Source organism: Lacerta agilis, chromosome 2 (assembly GCF_009819535.1).
Source record: "Lacerta agilis isolate rLacAgi1 chromosome 2, rLacAgi1.pri, whole genome shotgun sequence".
In the NCBI taxonomy this organism is placed as follows: Eukaryota; Metazoa; Chordata; class Lepidosauria; order Squamata; family Lacertidae; genus Lacerta; species Lacerta agilis.
The window spans coordinates 4575911-4595393 of record NC_046313.1 but is presented as its reverse complement, the minus strand read 5'-3'; the positions used below and the strand labels follow the sequence as shown (position 1 = coordinate 4595393).

Sequence of the window (19483 nt, the reverse complement as noted above, 5' to 3'; positions counted from 1 at the left end):
GTGCCAGCAGGTCATCAATCTAAAAGCTGGCTTGTATACAGCCACTCAAAGGGACCCAGGTGGCGCTGTGGGTTAAACCACAGAGTCTAGGGCTTGCCGATCAGAAGGTCGGCGGTTCGAATCCCTGCGACGGGGTGAGCTCCTGTTGTTCGGTCCTAGCTCCTGCCCACCTAGCAGTTCGAAAGCACGTCAAAGTGCAAGTAGATAAATAGGGACCGCTCCAGCGGGAAGGTAAATGGCGTTTCCGTGCGCTGCTCTGGTTAGCCAGAAGCGGCTTTGTCATGCTGGCCACATGACCCGGAAGCTGTCTGCGGACAAACGCCGGCTCCCTTGGCCTATAGAGCGAGATGAGCGCCGCAACCCCAGAGTCGGACACGACTGGACCTGATGGTCAGGGGTCCCTTTACCTTTATACAGCCACTCACTTGGTCACCAATAGTTAAGAATAGTCTCCAGCTGAACAAGCAAGGAACGTTTTGAAAACCGAGAAAGAGCCAGTTCTTGCTTAAAAGCTGCTGCTATATCAGATATGAGAAGCAATAGGGCAAAGACTGTAGTTTGGGTCCCTCCCCTCCCAGAACTGCCTCCCTCTGTGATTGTTTGTTATTCAAGAATTGATACCTGGATCTGCCTTTCCCCCTCCCCCCTCCCTGTGTCTATTATGTCTATCAGACTGTACATTACATTGTTTGAAAATGTAAGTCACCATGGTGAAGGGCAGTAATTAAATAATAAGGAAGTGTGTAGGTAGGCAGGGTAAGAAGCACTGTGGGTCCTTGCAGACTTATTAGCGAGGCTGAAGGAGGGAAATGCCATCCCCCCCCCTTCTCAAAGTAATAATAAACACAAGCACAACCGCAACACACATTTTCAGAAAAGATCAAGAGAACAAGCGTCGTATTTTCAGGTAACTCTTTAAAACAGCAAAGAAAGACCCACTGTCCAAACTGCGCATCTGAGGGGGCCCTCGCCCGTAGGAGACAGTCTTGGAATTTGTCTCTGCCAGAGGCTGACAGGCTCACCTTTAGCCAAGAAATGACCCCCACCCTCCCACAAACACTCAACAACAGGTAGGCGCCAAAGTCTAGAGCGTACAGGCCAGCAGCCAACAAGGGTAAGCAGGCCTGGCCAAGTCCCAAACGACACGATTTGTCCCAAACAGGACTTGGTTGGAATAATTACACAACAGCTGATATGCCAGCACAGAAGGTATATATGTATACACAAGGCATGGTCCATGAATGTTGTCACACATCCTCTCCGCAGGGCAGGTGGGCATGTTGCCTGTGCCCAGAGTCGAGGAGCCGCTGCTTTCTACGTCAACATGAAAGGGCAGTCCCAATGTTTCCAGAAAGTTCCACCAAGTTGGGGGTTGATGCCGATCCTGGAGATTAGCAGCACAGGGAATGATGGGTGGGTGGGGTGCCAAGATGCCAGAGCCACTCACTGACCAGCAAGGGGCTTGAAAGGAACGAGAGGCTGTGTACGAAAGGTCCCAGCACATAGCCTCTTTCTCCACCTTTGATCAGTCACCCCCCCCAAAAAAAATTCATGCTAATTCTGCTTCCCACTCACTCCAAACCAAACCCCAGGGACTATACATTATCTGCGCCCAAATGATACAAATTCTACAAGTGCATTTTGTTTAATTTTATTCTAATAGGCAGTCCCAAGTGTTAAAAATTCTGCGAGTGAGCTAGAGGGCACAGAGGGAGTGGAATGAAGGTGCGGAGAGGATTTGGGCCTTAATTTTGGCATCCTCATGGGGAGAACAGAACCCTACCCCTTGCCCATAGTATAGGAACATGAGATCCAGTGTGATCTAGTGGATATAACAATGTCCTCGCAGGTGGGAGACCTGGATTTAAAATCCAACATCTGCCATGGACACTCTGGGTAAGCCACTGATTTTTCTCAAAAAGATATACACACTGTACTCCTTTGCTTGCTTTCTCTCACTATACTGCTCTCAGTTCACTCTAATTTTCATGGGTGCGCCTTCCTCACACCAGCAGTTTTCCTCCCAAACCTACTAAAGGCCAACATAACAGAAACAGGACTGCAGGTCTAATTTTAACATCAACAGGGACACACAGGTGGTGTGCAGAGCAGAGCCTATGTGTGTAGCCAGGATTTATGTTGGGGGGGGCAGAACTGGGCTATCTGTGGTGTGATTGGTCAGCTAGTTAAGTATTTTTATTTATTTACTTGATGGGGGGGCAGCTGCCCCCCCTCCCGTGCCCATGCCCATGGCAGAACCCTACTGTGATCTGTGGCTAAGCTCCCTGAAGTTCTTCTTCCAGCTGTTATTACCAGAATCAACCCTGGCTAAAGTAAAAAAAATGCCTGATGCATGAGGCAGGAAAGTCGTGGCTCCTCTCATCAGCATGCTCTCTTTGATGTAAGTAAACAAACAAACAAACTCCCCTCTTGAAATGTGAACGGTCCAAACACAGGAGCAAACCTAAAATATTATGGGCCCTTCGTCACATCTATTTTGGTCCAAGGAATGAAATTACTATGATGCAAGATGCAGTGGTAGAATTCTGGACTGTGTTACTACAGGTTGCAGGTGCCAGTGGTTATCATATTTGTAAATGCTCTCCCATGTGAGACAACCAACAAACCTGCTTGTATTAACGTTAGGCAAGCACTGTCATTAACTATTTTAGACGTCTTTTAAAAGCAGCAAGCCTATCCCAGCATAAAATTCAGTTGTATTTGTTTTTTAAAATTTATGCTGATTTTATCTGTATATCAAGGATAATTATTTTACACTGTTTGTGTACACCACTTAGGAGAGTTTTGATTAAGCAGTTTATAAATTCTTCTAAACAAATAAATGCAGCAGTCTAGCACATCAGGGGGAAAGGTTTACTGTAGCTCTCTTCCTGACATGCTTGTTTATTACATGCCTGGATATGGAGTTTATTGTTATTAATGTTATTTAAACCCACACAACATATTGTCATCAAATAAAAACAAAACCCCTCCCTGCAGGCATTTTGAAGTGGTACAGTCCAGGACTCTACCAACTCACTCATTCTGTGTAATGTGCAGATTGACCTGAACTTTCTAACCCAGCCAATTCAAATGCATGTCTCTAACACAGCCTTCCCAACGCCTCTGTTCCCAACTCCTTCAAGCAAGAAATTCCATTCAAAATGTCATCTCGGAACGCCCAGCACTTTGCATCCTGGGTCAAGATCACACTGTGAGACGGTTTGCTCCGAGAGATGAGGACGCTTTCTCCACAATTGCTGGACCAGGCAGAAACAACACACCATTCCTGGAGACACAGTGGCAGGGGGCAAGATCAGTCATTGGTGATGCCCTTGGCCCGCAGTTCCTCTTGCACCCGAGCAAGGTATGTAGGATCAGGGTAGCCAAACCTGGTAGGAAATGGAGATCGAATGTCATAAACTTATTTCAAGGCTCTGCCAATTTAGCTGAGTTTTACCACTTAGCTCAGTGATTTTCTAGATTTTCCACTTCCGACTCTGCATGGGGAGCTGTGGGGAGGACTCCCTGCCCAGAGAGAACTAGCATAACAGGGGCAAAAAGTCAGCCCCCTGGGCAAACTCCCATCCTTCTTTCTCTGGGGTTCAGGAAAACCAACTACACATCTGGAACTTGAGTAAAAGGGTCCCAGAGTGGTCATGTTAATGGAGAAAGCTCTTGCTTATTGCTGTCAGCTTCCTAAGGACTCTGCAGTGTCTCTTAAAACCCATGGCTCTGGTTCTTGGGAGTATCTTGCTGAGAACCCTAACCCTTTTCCCAGCAGCTACTCACCTACCCTTGGTGACCCAACCTTCAATGCCACCATGCTTATCCTCCCTCCCTCTCCCCCACCCCACAACTCCATGACGGGTCCTTACAGCTGCGGTCCACCGGTGCAGTTGGTTTTGTGATGGATGTCGTTCCAGGTGATGACGTTGGCTCGGCCTGTGGTCATGGAGGTGCCAATGGTGAAAGTGAGGCGTTGGTCAAAGGCCTTGCGGAACAGCGCCAGCACCTTGTTGCCTTCGGGGCAGTCGGGAAGGTAGGCCACACGAGTGGTGCCTGGGTAGCGGACGCCGGGGTTGGGATGCTCCACCTGCAAAAGGTGACCCAGGAATGGCAAGGAGAATCCATTGTTAACCTAAGAAGGTTGGTGAACTGCAAGGGCTGAGAAGCCAGGGACAAGTGCCTGATCCAATCCTGAGCCATGGTTTAGATCACCCTGCTTCCACTCAGGCCTCTTGGTCCTCTGCAGAAATCTAAGATTTTTGGGATTCCTGAAGGCAGCAGCAGGAGGGGAAATGACACACCTCAGCTACCGTTTTAAATCTTCTACCAGATTTTTGGGGGCGGCAAGAGGGCAGACCAAAACATTGGCTATTTATCACTTTCAAAGAAGGATTTCATTCTCTGCTACAATGCAGCACTCCATGAATGCGCATGGGACCAGGTGCATGTAATTAAGATCAGGGCAGCTGAACAAACAGTCACACAGAATGAGAGCGAACATGATGTGGCAGACTGAACCTCCAGCTTTGGTCTCCGACTCCTCCCCTTAGCCATGCAGCCCACTGAGAGGAGACTCTTTACCAGTCACCATCTCTCAGACTCGCTCCTACCTCACAGGGCTGTTGTGAGGATACAAGTCCCTTTGAGGAAGGGAACAATTAATTGGGTGGCAATAGCAAAACACTATTTGGCACGTTTTCCAAAGTTCAGTGAATACACATTTGCATTCTACATACCATCAAGAGAGTTCATTGGGATCGACAGAAATAATGCAGAGGGAGAAACTATACCTTGAACATATACAATTAAAAATGACTTTATAATGGTGCCAGCAGGGTAGGGATCCACTTAGCAGAGCCAGCAGGAAGGCCCACAAATGCAGCAGTCACATTTGGCAACAAGTGAATAAAAACACATTACCATCTAAAAGAGGCTCCACTCTGTGGATGGTGTGACCATTAAGTCCATAGTCCAAAATCACCTGACCAACTCTGGGACTTTATTACATTATCCTCCATTGACTGCAACAAGCATTTTTATTCCAGTAGCAAACACAACAGCTGCTAATAACAGAGCTTCCATTTGCATACTGGGAACCTGAAGAGAAGATACTGTGAAAGCTCAATAAAATATAAAAAATTTAAGGTTTTATAGACATGTCCTCGGGCACACTCATGAAATTCCACACACCTGATTCTACCAAATACGAAGTAGGAAATGCCACGAATAACCATTTTGCTTTATCCCAAAGCTGTGGAAACTTTTTAGATATTGTACTCTTTTATCCCAAAATGGTGTTTTTCTTGACTGAAGAGTTACTTTGGCTGGCTGGATCGCCACATGCACTTCCTTTGGCAATCCATCCACTGGGAAGCACCGTCACTTCTCTGTTCACTCTACTTCTCTGGGTCCCCCCCCCTTTTCTGTTTTCTTTTCTCAGTCACTTTTCTTTTTTCTTCACTTCCCTCTGTAGTCTCCTAGTCTTGTGCAATGGCCCCCCCTTTACAATATTTTCACCTGGGGCCCCCTTGGAATATCCTGGGGCCCCCAGGGGTCCATATGGTCCCTGGTTGAGAAGCACTGCTGTAACCTATGTTCCCAACCCATTCTCAGCTCACCAGCTCCCCTCCAGGAAGGAGAAGACACCATTCACCTTCAATCTACATGCAACCCACTCAAAGGTTTTTCTTCACAACTGAGCCCCACCTCCCAGGACAATAACCGTGGCCAAACTGTGGCCCTTCAAACGTTGTTGGATTTCCACCAAGCCCAGGCAGTATGACCAACAGCCAGGCATGATGGTGAGTCACAGGTTCCCTACCCCTGGCAATACAGAAACTGAACAAACTCCCCATCCTCTTCCAATGTCCAGCTCTCAAATCCTCTCAAATCCTCAAACACCCTGAATTTTCCTATCACTCCAGCTCCCACAGAACTAAGAGTCATCAGGAAGAGGGAATCCTGTCACTATAGCCCTATTTGCATGTTAGTAGCACCTACAATTATCCCCAGTGTGCAGAGGAACACAAGGCTGTGCTTGCTGGCGGTTCCCACTCTGGCCCCACTTGAACTATACAATTAAACCAGAATCATGTCACTTTAAACAGTCATGGGTTCCCCTAAAGTATCCTGGGAACTGTAGATTGTTAGGCGACCCTCTATCCCCCTCATTGAGCTACAATTTCCAGAGTGGCTTAACAAACACTTGAAGAGGGAACTCTGGAGAGATTTTAGCTCCCTGAGGGGAATGTTGGTCTCAGCACCCTTAACAAACGACAGCTCTCAGGAGTCTTTGCAGGAAGCCATGACTGTCGAAAGTGACATGACACTGCTTTAAGTGTAGAGTGCAGATGACGCCCCTGTCACAATCCACGCATTGGTTAGGGAAATCAGAAGCAGAAGCCCTTGTGGGATTTAGGAGTCTGAGCAATCAGGGGCTTAAATTGTGCCTACGCGAATACAGCAGGCTCCCCACTTTAGACACAACATGAGGATAGCAGGGAGGCTGGGCTGGCAGCCAACACAACACCGGACGAGAGAGCCAGCGAGTTTGGCCTTGCTCTCCCACTCAGACAATGATAATAGGTGACTAATCCTATGCAAGTTTACACAGAATTTAGCAGGTCTCATTCCCATGTGACTGTGCACAGGATTGCAGTCAAGAAATATTAAGTGTGTGGGATGGGGGGCAGCACAGACAGAAGCAGAGCCAATTGTCATGAGGTGCTATAGAGCAAAGTAAGGCTGCAAACAGTATTGCGGGGGGGGGGGGGGGCGCAAAGCTGCCTTCCTCCGAGTAACAAGGGGGCAACCAGGAACAGGTTTAGATTCCCACCCCAATGGTGCTTCTCAGAAACCCCTTTTAGCATGACCCACAAAAGCAAATAGCTGACTCACTTATGAGGATATATATATAAAAACAGTGTATGTGGGGGGTACCGCTGTGTGGGGAACAAAACATGCCCCTTGCCCTGACACTAGGTGCCCTCTCCTCCACCGCATGTGCCACAATGTGTCTCAGTGCAGTGAATGCAGGCGCAGACCGTTGCCTCACCCCCACCTGCGTCCCCTGACAACACTTCCCTGGCCCTCACAACAACAGCCACCTTGTTATCCTCTTATAAATTTCTTATGAATACGGATAGAGAGATCAACCCTACTTACTCCTTGTATGCCAGGTGGGAAGACATACTGGATGATGATGGTGCCATATTTCTCATAGCCAGGGAGGAGCAGGCTTGAGTCCTTGGAGACCAGCATGCGCCCGTTCTCCGGCTGGTTGCCCACCAGTTGCCCATAGAAACGCCCACACATAGGGCAGGCTTTCTTGACTTGCAAGGCCCGAGTGATGCAGTCCTCGCAGAAGGAGTGCTTGCACTTCTCCAGAGTCTTAATGTTCTGGATCTCCCCCAAACAGATGGGGCATTGGCTGTCCTGTTCCTCCTCCCCTCCCCGCGAGCAGCTGGCCACACCTCCGCTGCCGCTGACCACTCTGGACCCGGAGGTCTGCTGCCCTCTGGATATCAACGCAGCCCCTCGGCGGTGAAGCTCCACAGCGCCGTGCTCTCGGCTCTTCTCCATTAAGGCCATGCAGCCCATCAGCTCGCTCTGGCGCTGGGCCTTCTTCAGCTCCTTCTCCGTCTCCTTGAGCAGGGCCTTGAGGGCTTTGCGGGCCAGGTAGAGGCCGTTGCTCGGCCCGTGGGCAGGCAGGGTGATCTGCAGCACGTAGATCTCGGAGGTCTCGCCATCAATCAAGATGCCGACCTTGTTCTCCTCCTTCAGCTTAACCAGCTTGGCTGGGCTTTCCTTGGTCAAGAAGTCCCAGACGTGCTTATTTACCGTGAGCCTATTCTTGGTGGTGCCTCCGCAAGCGGCCATCCTGGATAAAACAAACGATACTGAAGAGAGAGAAAGAAAGGAAGAAGAGAGTCATCAAAGCTGCAGAAAGTGGCTCCAGGCAGGATTAAAGACAAGCGGACACTCACATTCAGCCCTTATCATCATCATCATCAGAACAAAGCTGGTCATGACTTGAAGGCTGTTATTGGTCTGCTCTGATAAAAGTTTTTGTTTTTGTTTTGCTGAGCACGACATATACTAGAAACCCATTAGCAGACCCCCAGATATTCAAAATCCCTTCGTCTTTGTTCTGATTCAACACATCCGTACTACCTAATCCCATCTTAATACAACCCTGCGTCAAGCACTCCCAGAATGTTTGAATAATCAGAAATCTAACTAGGTAGGGGGAACCCAGGATTTATTTTAACAGCTCGTTTTACTATTACGAAGCGGGTGGGGAGAGAAAAGGGATGAATGTGTGCATCATGTGCAGTTCTGCGCTGACAGAAGACTTAGCCCGGGGGGGGGGAACCTACACACGTTCTTGTTGGGCTTCAGTTTGCATTATTCCTAGCCAGCATGGCCAGTGGTCAGGGATGATGGGATTTGGGAGTCCAGTAATGTCTGAGGCCTGCAGGCTCCCCATTCCTGATTTAAGCGGTTACAGCTAGAGTGGATTGCCTGGGTTTTGTTTGTTTCAAGACCAGCCTACTGCTGCACAATGTCGCTGTCCATCCTGTCACCCCCCCCCCCAACCCTGATTTCTCTTGAGTCCATGAAGATGCAGGGTAAGAGACATAACAAACACAGGGAGCTGCCTTTCACAAGGTCACACTCTTTGCCATCTGGCCTTACACCACCTGGCTGACAAACAGCTCTACAGGGTCTTAGGCAGAGCTCTGTCTGCTCCCAGGTTATATTTTAAGTGGAAATGCCAGGAGTGGGTGACGGGGATTGAACAGGATGCCTTCCCCATGCAAAGCAGTGGGTCTTCCCTGCATACTGAGTCATGCACAGAGCACTTCCACTTTGTGGCAAGTGACCAGCCGTTCTCACACTGCAACTTCCTTCTAGTCAGTTAGTGTGGAGTGCAGTCAAATGTTAAAACATCAGCTGCAAAATGAGGCGTGGCTTTCCTCCTGATTTTAGGACAAAGGGTAGAATTCAATGTAGTGCTGAGTGGGGTGTGCATGTATGGAACGAGAGCCACTTGTGCAACAGGACCCTGCCCGCTCTCTCCTTCCCAAGTGCACTGCCAAAACCTTTCCTAGGGGTTCCCCCAACCCTCCAGAGCACATTTTGGTGGTGCAGAGGAAGGGGGAGTATCTCACTGTGCAAGTAGACACAGTCCCATCCATTCAACTATTAAAACTATAAAGACTGCAGGGTTTTGAAATAAAGAACATCCATTATGATCTTGTTCTGAAATGGCCAACAAGCCTTTTAAAATAAATCTGCACTATCTACTCCCAAGCTCCTTTAAGGGACATTTGGCAAGCTTAAGCAGAGCATTACTGGGTAATTAGAACCCACCAGCAATCCACAAGGAATAAAAGATTAGAAAAAAGGGGAAAAAAAAGATTTCAAAGCCTTTTGAGAGACATCATCTTGAAGAGGAAGCCTAACAGGACAGAGGAGGTGGAATATACCCGGCTCTTAATAGCCAAAGTATATTGCAACCCCAGGCATACTTATTCAAAAGACATCCTCAAAAATTTCAGCAAGACTTGTTCTCTTAATAACTGTTTTTGAAACATCTGAAAATGGGGTTATCGTTGTATTTTATTTTGTAAATTGCCACTGAAAGAACACGGGCAAAAAGTTTGCTTTTCAAGTGTATAAACTGCTGCTTTTTAAATCATAGAATCATAGAGTTGGAAGAGACCACAAGGGCCGTCCAGTCCAACCCCCTGCCAAGCAGGAAACACCATCAAAGCATTCCTGACAGATGGCTGTCAAGCCTCCGCTTAAAGACCTCCAAAGAAGGAGACTCCACCACACTCCTTGGCAGCAAATTCCACTGCCAAACAGCTCTCACTGTCAGGAAGTTCTTCCTAATGTTTAGGTGGAATCTTCTTTCTTGTAGTTTGAATCCATTGCTCCGTGTCCACTTCTCTGGAGTAGCAGAAAACAACCTTTCACCCTCCTCTATATGACATCCTTTTATGTTTGACATTGTGGAGTTGTTCCCTATCTTTCTATGTTGTCAGCATAATTTGTTGTTTTTAATTGTTGTTTTCATGTCTTTCATTGATTTCTCACAGCACAATTCTCACAGGGCACCCTGGGGTAGCCAGGCATCTTAGACATAACTGCACTTAGTATGTGATAAGATAGATGCAGCTTTATTGTTTCATCCAGATCGAACCGGTTACTCGAGAGACTACCTTATCTCTTACATACCCAGTAAGTCACTGAGTTCCACAGGGGAGTTTTGCCTTCAAGCTCCCCACATCAGCTATCAAAAGCCTGCTCCACAGTAACTCAGAAGAGTTACTACTAGTGTGGCCGCCTCTGTTCTATGGGAAAGTATTCCTGTCAAGACACAACAGGTGCCCACTAGCTGTACTTTCTGGAAAAAATTGAAACCGTTTTTGTTTCAACAAGCTAGACAAAAAGGCCTCTGCCTAAATGTTCATTCCATGATGTTTTGAAACCTACACTATGTTCTTTTTGTGCTGTGGTGCCTTGGGACATGCATGTGGAAGGTGATCCACAAATTAATAAATAACAGCTGCAAGTATCAAAGAGAATGACCCTGAATAATAGACAAAACCTAACTAAAATTGTTGTTGTTCAGTCGTTCAGTCGTGTCCGACTCTTCGTGACCCCATGGACCAGAGCACGCCAGGCACGCCTATCCTTCACTGCCTCTCGCAGTTTGGCCAAACTCATGCCAGTCGCTTCGAGAACACTGTCCAACCATCTCATCCTCTGTCGTCCCCTTCTCCTTGTGCCCTCCATCTTTCCCAACATCAGGGTCTTTTCCAGGGAGTCTTCTCTTCTCATGAGGTGGCCAAAGTATTGGAGCCTCAACTTCAGGATCTGTCCTTCTAGTGAGCACTCAGGGCTGATTTCTTTGAGAATGGATAGGTTTGATCTTCTTGCAGTCCATGGAACTCTCAAGAGTCTCCTCCAGCACCATAATTCAAAAGCATCAACTAAAATTAGGCAGCCATAAAACTAAAATTAAAATTATTAAAACTAACTAAAATTAGGCAGCCATAAAACACCTACTATGCATGGTGGAAGAAAGAGATAAGTGGCCAAAGGACACTGCATTATGGGAATTTGTCATTTCCCAGAATATAAGAAGCAAAATAAAACTGCCCCTGAAGCTGCTCCTGTTATGATGTGTGGAAAGTGTACTATCCTGCTTGCAGGCCTCCCATAGGTTATTTGGTTGGCTACTGTGAGAGCCGAACGCTAGACCACATCACTCTGATCTAGGCAGGCTTCATCTTATGTAGTCCATTGGCCCAGGACTTCCATTCCAAGCACAGAAGCCATGCAAGGTGGAGCCTGCCCCTGAATTACCTAACACAGTCAAAGCCAGATAGCAGAGAAGTGGCTTCCCAGATGCCCTTGCTAACTCTGCCTCCACTGCCATTTGCCCTGGGTATCCCCTACCCTTCCTGGGCCTGATGGGGCTACAATGGAATTTTGGTGCTTGGGAGTCTAACCATCTCCAGAATCGGACACAAGTTCACTGGGTGTGTCTTTGGCAGTAGCAAGTGGTGCCCTCAAGGCAGGGCCATTGGGCAGAAGACCAGGGCTCCACTCAGGAGAACAAGTAGGAAGGCCACCCCCACCCCCACCCCAATGCAGCAGGGATGGCGTACTTAATTCACTTTAAAATGTAAGTAACACACCTCACCATCCCCTCCCCCCCAGATCATTAAACCCAGACTGAGGACCACAAGTCTGAAATGACTTAACTGTTCCACTGAGAATTCCCTTCCCTTTCAGACTGAGTCCAATCCTAGCCGTGTTAAGGCTATGTTCAATTAGGATTATCCTCGTCCATTTCACCATCTTTTTTTTTTTTAAGTGAATAAATGCTCAATTGCAGATAGCTGTTTTCAGGAAGAATGGGGTAAAGGACCCTGTGATTTTATTGTGTGCCACCCTGAGGTTGATGGAGTTCCCCCCTGCTTTTCTGAAAGGCGGCATAGAAATTCTCAGAATAACAAACAGTTAAGAATGCCATGTAAAATACATGGAGAGTAATAACCAGCTGGCAAGGCAGACATGAAAGCAAGGATTTGACACAACTCTGGTGAAACTGCAACAGAATTGTGACAAAGTGTGAAACATTATGACCAGCGTCTATGATTTGCAGAGGTCTTCTTTCTACACAGTGGCCCCTATCCAGCTGGTGGTCACTGCATCTGGGCTTTACATTTAAAATGAACGAATACATTAATTTTAGTTATACGTTCTGCTCCACCACCCCATTTTCTACTGCACTTTGGAGTTTTTAATTTTCACTTTAATACCCCCAAGCAAACATTTCTAAAAATCGCAATCACCACCCCACACCCTCAAAACTGGGCATTAAAAATAGTTCATAGGAGGAAGATTGGAACCCCGGAACCTGGAGTGCTACAGGTTGCCAACCCTTGCAGCAAGGTCTGAGATATGAAGAAGAGCAGATTGCCCTCTAAAGGGGGGGGGGGGCATGTGCCACATGGGAGATGTGCGCAGTTACCTTCCCGAGGTTTTTAGAGGAAAAATAGCAAGTCTGCCTGTTGCCTTCTCTCTCTCTCTCTTGCACACACAAATGTTCTCATAACTACCTAGCAGTAGTATAGTGTTAAATTTTGAGATTCAGGCAATCTTCATACCCATGTACTATACAACCCAAGACTATACAACCAAAAATGAAATTTTGACCAATGCAACCATTATTACTCCAAAACCAAGCCAGATTTCCCCCCTCAACCCCTACCCCTGCCTTGCTTAACATTCAGGACCCAGTGAAATATTCTTGTGGCCTCAAAAACTTGCTCACTATTTCGTGAAAGTCCCATTAGTCCTAACTAAGGGATTGTGGAATGGCACTCCTGCCAATTTACCCCCTGGACACACATGCAACTTACCTGCTCCTTTCCTTTGTGAATTCGGTGGGTTTCTCTCTGTGTGGAAAAGAGCACTTCCTAATCTGGCATGCAGAGGATTAGCTCATAGCACCCCAAAGAGAGGACACCATCGCCTTTGCCCTGACGCTAAGTGGCAATTTATTTGGTCCCTTCTCCGGAGTTACCCAGAAAGAAGAGGGATGCTTTTGTGTCGAGGCCTCGGGCAGAAGGATGAACCCCTACGGGCGACAATGGCAGAGTAAAGGGGCCTTTGGAGCTAATCTCGATAGCCATAGAAATGGGAGGGTGTGGAATTCACGTCCGTGGGACACAAAAGAACCCCGAGAGCACAGGAGAGGGAGAGGGAGAAGGAGAGGGAGAAGGAGAAAGAGGTTCCCTCCCCCCGCGCCGGAGATCGCAGTACCGTACCTGGCGAGCCCATGGGAGAGGCTGAGCGCGAGGACCAGCCGGATGTGGGAGTTCAGCTGAGCTGCGAATCAGAAACTGCAAAGGGAAAGAAGGGGGCGGGTTAGGTCGCGGCTGCGCCGAGAGGGAAATTGCGCGATATTTTTAGCTGCCACGGACGACGAGCTTCTCTTCTTGCGCCCGAGCGCAACGCTCCATCCAGAAGCGCGCCTGTCTGCCCCCCAAGCCAAGAAGCAGCCTGTGCAAGCGCTTCCTCGATCCTGAGACAAGTATCCCAAAAAACCTTTTCGTTTCGCCTGTTTGCTGCTAACTAAGAAGCAAATCCTCCTGAGTTCAATGTGTCCCACTACCTAGTGAGTTTTAAGATTGCCGTTTTGCCTCACATTACCTGGGCATTTCCATTTTCCTTTTGGGCGCAATCCTAGCCTAGGTACACTTACCTGGAAGTAAGCCACGCAGAACTCAGCCATGCACAGGATTGCTCTGGAAAGGATTAGGGCAGATCAGCACCTGCTTCTGCACTTGAAGTGCAATCCTGGTCTTTGTCTACCAGTGAGTTTAAAGGGGTAACACTCTCAACTAAGAGGGTTATAGGATTGCAGCCTTACAGTGCTTATGAAGTTCAATGAGAGTTAGTTGCTTGTGTGTGCAAGATTGCAGCTTTAGTGATTTGCAAAATTTGGCCTAATAAAGGATTGTTTCATTGAGCCTTTTGGGATGCAGAAGTTCTTCGCTCCTGAATCTGCCTTCTGAGCACGAGTCCAAATTTAGAATTTATGCAATAATTTCATTCTTATTTCACTACAACATATATCTTCTGACTTCTGTGTGATATTAAATGAGCTAGTGACACCATTTTAAACTGCAAATGCAAAAACAGCATTACAATAAGGAATAAAGGTGTCACAGTGTGTGTGTGTGTGTGTGTGTGTGTGTGGAGAACTTTCCCTTACCACCATTTACTGGCCACAGCCCTTCATTACACACCCAAAGAACAAAGCTTAAGATGGGCTAGTGGTAAGAACTACCTGTAGCCCAGAAGCTGGTTTTGAATGCTCATTCTAAGGTATCCTTTGCCTGTTCTGCTACCAGAGACCATTAAAACAATCACTTAAGAGCCTTCTCCCAATTACATCAGTACTGGCCCCATTCTACTGCATTATTATTGCCTCATCTGCACTAAACATTTAAATCAGTACCGCCCCACTTTAAACAGTCATGGCTTCCCCCAAAGAATCCTGGAGTTTGTTAAGGGTACTGAGAGTTGTTAGGAGATCTCCATTCCCACCGCAGAGCTGAAAACCGATCCCCAAGGATGATGGTGGGTCATATCACTGCACAAGAGTTGCTGGGAGCTATGTAGAACAACCAGCGCAGACCTGGAAGAGTAAGAGCTCTGTTGACATCCTGACTGGAGCTCTCCCTAGTGCAACTCTTGGATGACCTCAGACATGGCTGGAAAATGCTTTTAGTGGTGTTGTGTGGGTGGGTGCTGCAATTCATCAAAAGTTTCTCTGCCTGGGAGAGAGCCTTACTTTACCATTTCCAAAGCCAATCTTGCAGCAGGAACATTAGTTGGTTCGTGAGAAAAAGCCACCTATTTTGTGAAAGCTTGAACAGATCTGCAACAACTGCAAGCTCAACTCACCTGGAATTCCTTCCAGTTCTGCGGGTAGACCAGGTACAAATCTCACTTGCAGGGCTGCCTACCTAAGTAAGGGGGATGTTTTCATGGATGTAATGTTGAAACTCGCTCTTGGATCCCTTTATAGGCATGAAGAGCAGGCTATAAATATCTGAAGCAAATAGTAAGTTTTATTGGAGAGGGCTATAGCTCAGTGGTAGAGCACATGACTTGCCTGAAAAGGGCTCCAGGTTCCACCCCTCCTGCCTGCCAGTGTCAACAATACTGAGCTAGACTGGTGGTTGCACCCAATCGTCTGACTTGGTATAAGGCAGCTTCCTATGTTCCTAAATGCTAAGATTCCAGGCACTGCAAACCTTCCTTGTCCTGGAAGTCTTTATGGACCAAATTGGGGAGGGGGAAACAAGAAGGAATGAGGGCAAGAGATGGTGAGCCAACTCTCTTCCTGCTGCATAGGTCGCTAGGGATCACCACACCACCCTTTCCAAATACACTAGAGCTGAGGAAACAAAACAAAAACCCACAGAGATCACACAAACATCAAGTAGGCCTATGCAGTCACTTGTGGTTTGGAAGGATCTTGAAGGAACAAACCCAGTTCATAATTAGTTCAACTCTACAACTAAACAGTTGAGAACTCTACTACAACAACCAACCAACCAACCAACCACACAGTTTTCCATCACCACAGGCCAGGCACCATACAGGAAACTCTACAAACTCAATCCTAGCAGCTGCACTTAGTCATTATTGGATTTTTAAGGGAAAAACACCACCACAGGATTTGGGAATACTGGATATGTCTTGAAAGATCAGAGTGGAACAGTTGGGGTGGGGTGATCTTTCATGTCTATTTTCTGGTACCATCAGTATGGAGGCCAAGGCATTTACCCTTTGTGAACAGCTACACCTTTAATTCTCTGTACCAGCAAATATGGGGCAGCCAGTGAGGGCAGTCCAGTAGCAAAGGACCTAAACTCAGAATCACAGAGTTGGAAAGAACCCATGGGTCATCTAGTCCAACCCCCTGCAAGGCAGAAATCTCAGCTAAAGCATCCAGGACATACAGTATAGCCATCTGACCTCTGCTTAAAAGCCTTCAAAGAAGGAGAGTCCACAAACTGCCGTGGGAGACCGTTCCATTGTCAAACAGCTCTTACCTTCAGAAAGTTCTTCCTGATGTTTAGTTGGAATCTCCTATCTTGTAACTTGAAGCCGTTCAAGTCCTACCATCCAGAGCAGGAGAAAACAAATTTGCTCCATTTTCTATGTGATAGCCCTTGAGATATTTGAGGATGGCTATCATATCTCCTCTCAGCCTGCTTTCCCCCCAGGCTAAACATACCCAGCTCCTTCAACCTTTCCTCATAAGGCTTGGTTTCCAGACCCTTGATCATCTTGGTTCAGAGCTGTCAACCTTTCCCCTTTTTTTGCAGGAAATTCCCTTATTATAGCATTGGGAAACAGCAGGGAGGGTTGACAGCTATTTATTGGTTGCCCTCATCAACACACGTCAACATCCTTCTTAACTTTCCAGAACTGGACACAGTATTCCATGTGTGGTCTGACCAAGGCAGAATAGAGTGGTACTATTACTTCCCTTGATCTGGACACTATGTTGATGCCGCCTAAAATAGCATTAGTTTTTTTGTTTGGTTTTTTTTGGCTGCTGCATCACTGTTGACTCATGTGGTCCACCAAGACCCCTAGAACCTTTTCACATGTACTACTAGTAAGCCAGGTGTCCCCCATCCTCTATTTGCGCATCTGGTTCTTCCTGCCTAAGTGCAGAACCTGACATTTGTCCCTATTGAAATACATTTTGTTAGTTTGTGCCCAGTTCTCCAATCTGTTAAGGTCATTTTGAATTCTGATTCTGACTTCTGCGTTAGCTACCCCTCAGTTCCTTCAACCAAGTCATGTATAAAGGCGTTGAACAACAACAGGCCCAGGACAGAACCTTGCGGCACCCCACTTGTCACTTTTCCCCAGGGTGACAAGGAACCATTAATGAATCCTCTTTGGGTTCAGTCAGTCCACCAGCTACAAATCCACTTAACAGTTACCTTGTTCAGCCCACATTTTGCCGGATTCTTTACAAGAATATTATAAGGGGGGGGGGTTCAATTTATATTTCTGCTACTTGAGAATGGGGAATTTTAGCAGGCACGGCTTTCCTCAACTCTGTGTCATGATGAGAAGTCATGCTCGTTAAAAAGGTTATTTTTCACATAGCCATTAAGTGCACAGGAGCCCTGCCCCCTATTGCATCTGGGCACTTCTACCTACGTGACCTTGGGCACAGCAGGGCCTTTACATTTTAATAGGCCTCACCTGTACAATAAAGATAAAAGGCCCCAGCCCACTGCCATAGCGATGGAGGAAAAAGGAAAACAAACATGGACTGGAGAGGAGAATAGAAGAAAAGAAAGCTACTGCAATTGGGTGGGGTTGGGGAGTCAGAGAAAAAAAATCACCTTTCAGGATGGCTCCCTGCCCCTGGGTATGTGTGGGTGAGAGATTTTTATATCAATCCATTTCCCTCCCCCCCCCACCCCAATCTGGGTGCAGCTGCCAGTCTCACCAGACTGCCTCCTCCATTCACCAGGGGTTGTTTATCAAAGAGGAGGCCCAGCAGCCTTCACTCCCTTGAAGAAACCGGGATAAAAACGGAACAAAGGGGAAGGGCGGGGGGGGGGGAGCTGGGGTGAAAGACAATGCCTGGGAAAATAAGGCTTTTATTTCTCCATTCCTCTTCAACACGTCCCCAGCCCGGAGCTCGCATCAATACTGTATAGCTTCATCACCATCACCGCCCCAGCTCCAAAGAGCCCACCCCCACTTCACCCCCCCGCCCTATTTTTCAGACCCCTTTCCCCACCATCCTCAGGGCGAAAGACCTTAAATACGACGCGCAACAGGGAATGGCAAAATGTGTCCATATCCGCACCTTCGCATGATGAGAAAAAAAGGTGGGCAGTGAAGTTTCATCCTCACTTGACCCAATTCTGCCTCGGACGGACCAACACCGCCTCGCCTTGCTGGGGGGCGGCGGAGGGGGAGGCAAATGAAAAGATCTTTTTCCTGCCCGCCTCCGCGATTCGGAGACGCTCGACAGGTAGACGAGCAGGCAACGCGATGGGCACGTCGTTACATAAAGCCCCGCAAACAAAAAGCCCCTCCGTGTACCACCACCACCACCCCCCAAAAAGATGAGGGAACCCATTTGGTAACGTGCTCCCCGCCGACGCCTGTGTGTGTGTGTATACACAACGCAACCGCACGCAGGCACACACACACACACACACACACACACACCCGCCCCTCAAAACAATCCTTCAAGGCAACACCCCTGCTGCAAAGCCATCTGACAACACACAATGAAGATGCCGCCGCAGCTGCTCGGATCAACGGCTGCTGCCCGAATATGCAGATGATGAGGCCCGATCAATGCACCACATTGCCGTCCTTATTTTAATTTAACCGACAAAAAGCAGCAGCAGCAGCAGCAGCAACTGCAGCGCCAGCCCCGCACCCGTCGCCCGGCTGGCGCGAAATGCCCTCCCACCCGCCACGCTCCCACCCCGCGCTCTTGCAAGCGGGTTCGGCGGCACCCACCATAGCGGTGCATCCGAGGCTGGCGAGGAAACTCCGTCCATCGGAAGCTTGGCCCGGGCTGCGTTGGCGAAGGCGGCGGGCGAGAGGACAGAGGAGCGAGCGAGCGGAGGACGAGGCGGCCTTTGGCGCGCCCGAGGTGGCGGCGCGGGGAGGCGCGCACAGGTGCCGCGGGGTTGCTGCTGCTGCTGTTGCCGCCGCTGCCGATCACCGCCTCGCTCCCCGCCAAGCAGCCATCGCCGGGCGCATCACGTGGCGCCCGCTTGGTGCCGGAATGGTGGTCATAGCCATAGCAACACAACTCGACGTGGCTGCGGAGAGAGCGCGAGGCCCGGCTTGCCTGGCTGCGCGCGCGGGAGATGGTGGGCGGCGGGAAGGAGGGGGAAGAAGCAGCAGCAGCAGCAGCTTCGGGTTTCTCACGACATCCTCCTCTTAGCTGCAGCCACGCCGAGCCCGTAACTCAGAAGTGGCGACGCATCCCGATCCTATCGCTGCGCCCGCTTGCTCAGAAACACCCCACACACCCCAAGTTACTGGGACCGGCGCCCAGTAAATTGGCAGCCCCTCTCCCTGCAACGCTTCTCCCCCCGTCCGCCTGGATCTGCTGTTATCCTGTAGTGTTGGGGGAGCTTTAACAATTAACAATAATAATCGTTACAGGTGCAACCCCATGCACCCTCACTTGAGAATTAACCCCAGGGAACTGGGCAGAAATGAACCCATTTGGATGAATGGCACACTGCTCTGTATTGCAAGTGCCATGGAGCTCAAGGCAACCTTGTGCCTGCGTGATGACGCCACTCCTGTGGCAGCTTGCTCAGAAGTAAACCTTCTCCATAATCTTCACAATCCCTTCCTAAGCATA

General features: G+C 48.3%; 1 protein-coding gene across 2 annotated transcripts; it reads right to left on the bottom strand.

The window, feature by feature from the left end:
• Window positions 1–2843: 2843 nt before the first annotated feature.
• DTX3 (deltex E3 ubiquitin ligase 3) lies at window positions 2844–18700 on the bottom strand. 2 transcript variants are annotated; one of them, XM_033137672.1, is made up of 5 exons: window positions 18622–18700; window positions 13362–13436; window positions 7174–7907; window positions 3879–4096; window positions 2844–3392 (listed from the first exon to the last, which is right to left on the bottom strand). In XM_033137672.1, the coding sequence occupies exons 2-5, from the start codon at window positions 13372–13374 to the stop codon at window positions 3317–3319; spliced, it is 1041 nt and encodes a 346-aa protein (XP_032993563.1). In that variant the 5' UTR covers window positions 13375–13436; window positions 18622–18700; the 3' UTR covers window positions 2844–3316. The 2 variants fall into 2 exon arrangements, with proteins under 2 accessions (XP_032993563.1, XP_032993572.1); XM_033137681.1 differs by lacking the exons at window positions 13362–13436; window positions 18622–18700 and adding an exon at window positions 12954–13132.
• Between the last annotated feature and the right edge of the window lie 783 nt (window positions 18701–19483).

Excerpts from the sequence above, each read along its gene's own strand:
- DTX3 (XM_033137672.1), bottom strand. Across the intron at positions 4,097-7,173 it reads TCCCACCTGGCATACAAGGA|GTGGAGCATCCCAACCCCGG; the intron begins GTAAGTAGGGTT and ends CACCTTTTGCAG. Across the intron at positions 3,393-3,878 it reads TGCACCGGTGGACCGCAGCT|GTTTGGCTACCCTGATCCTA; the intron begins GTAAGGACCCGT and ends ATTTCCTACCAG.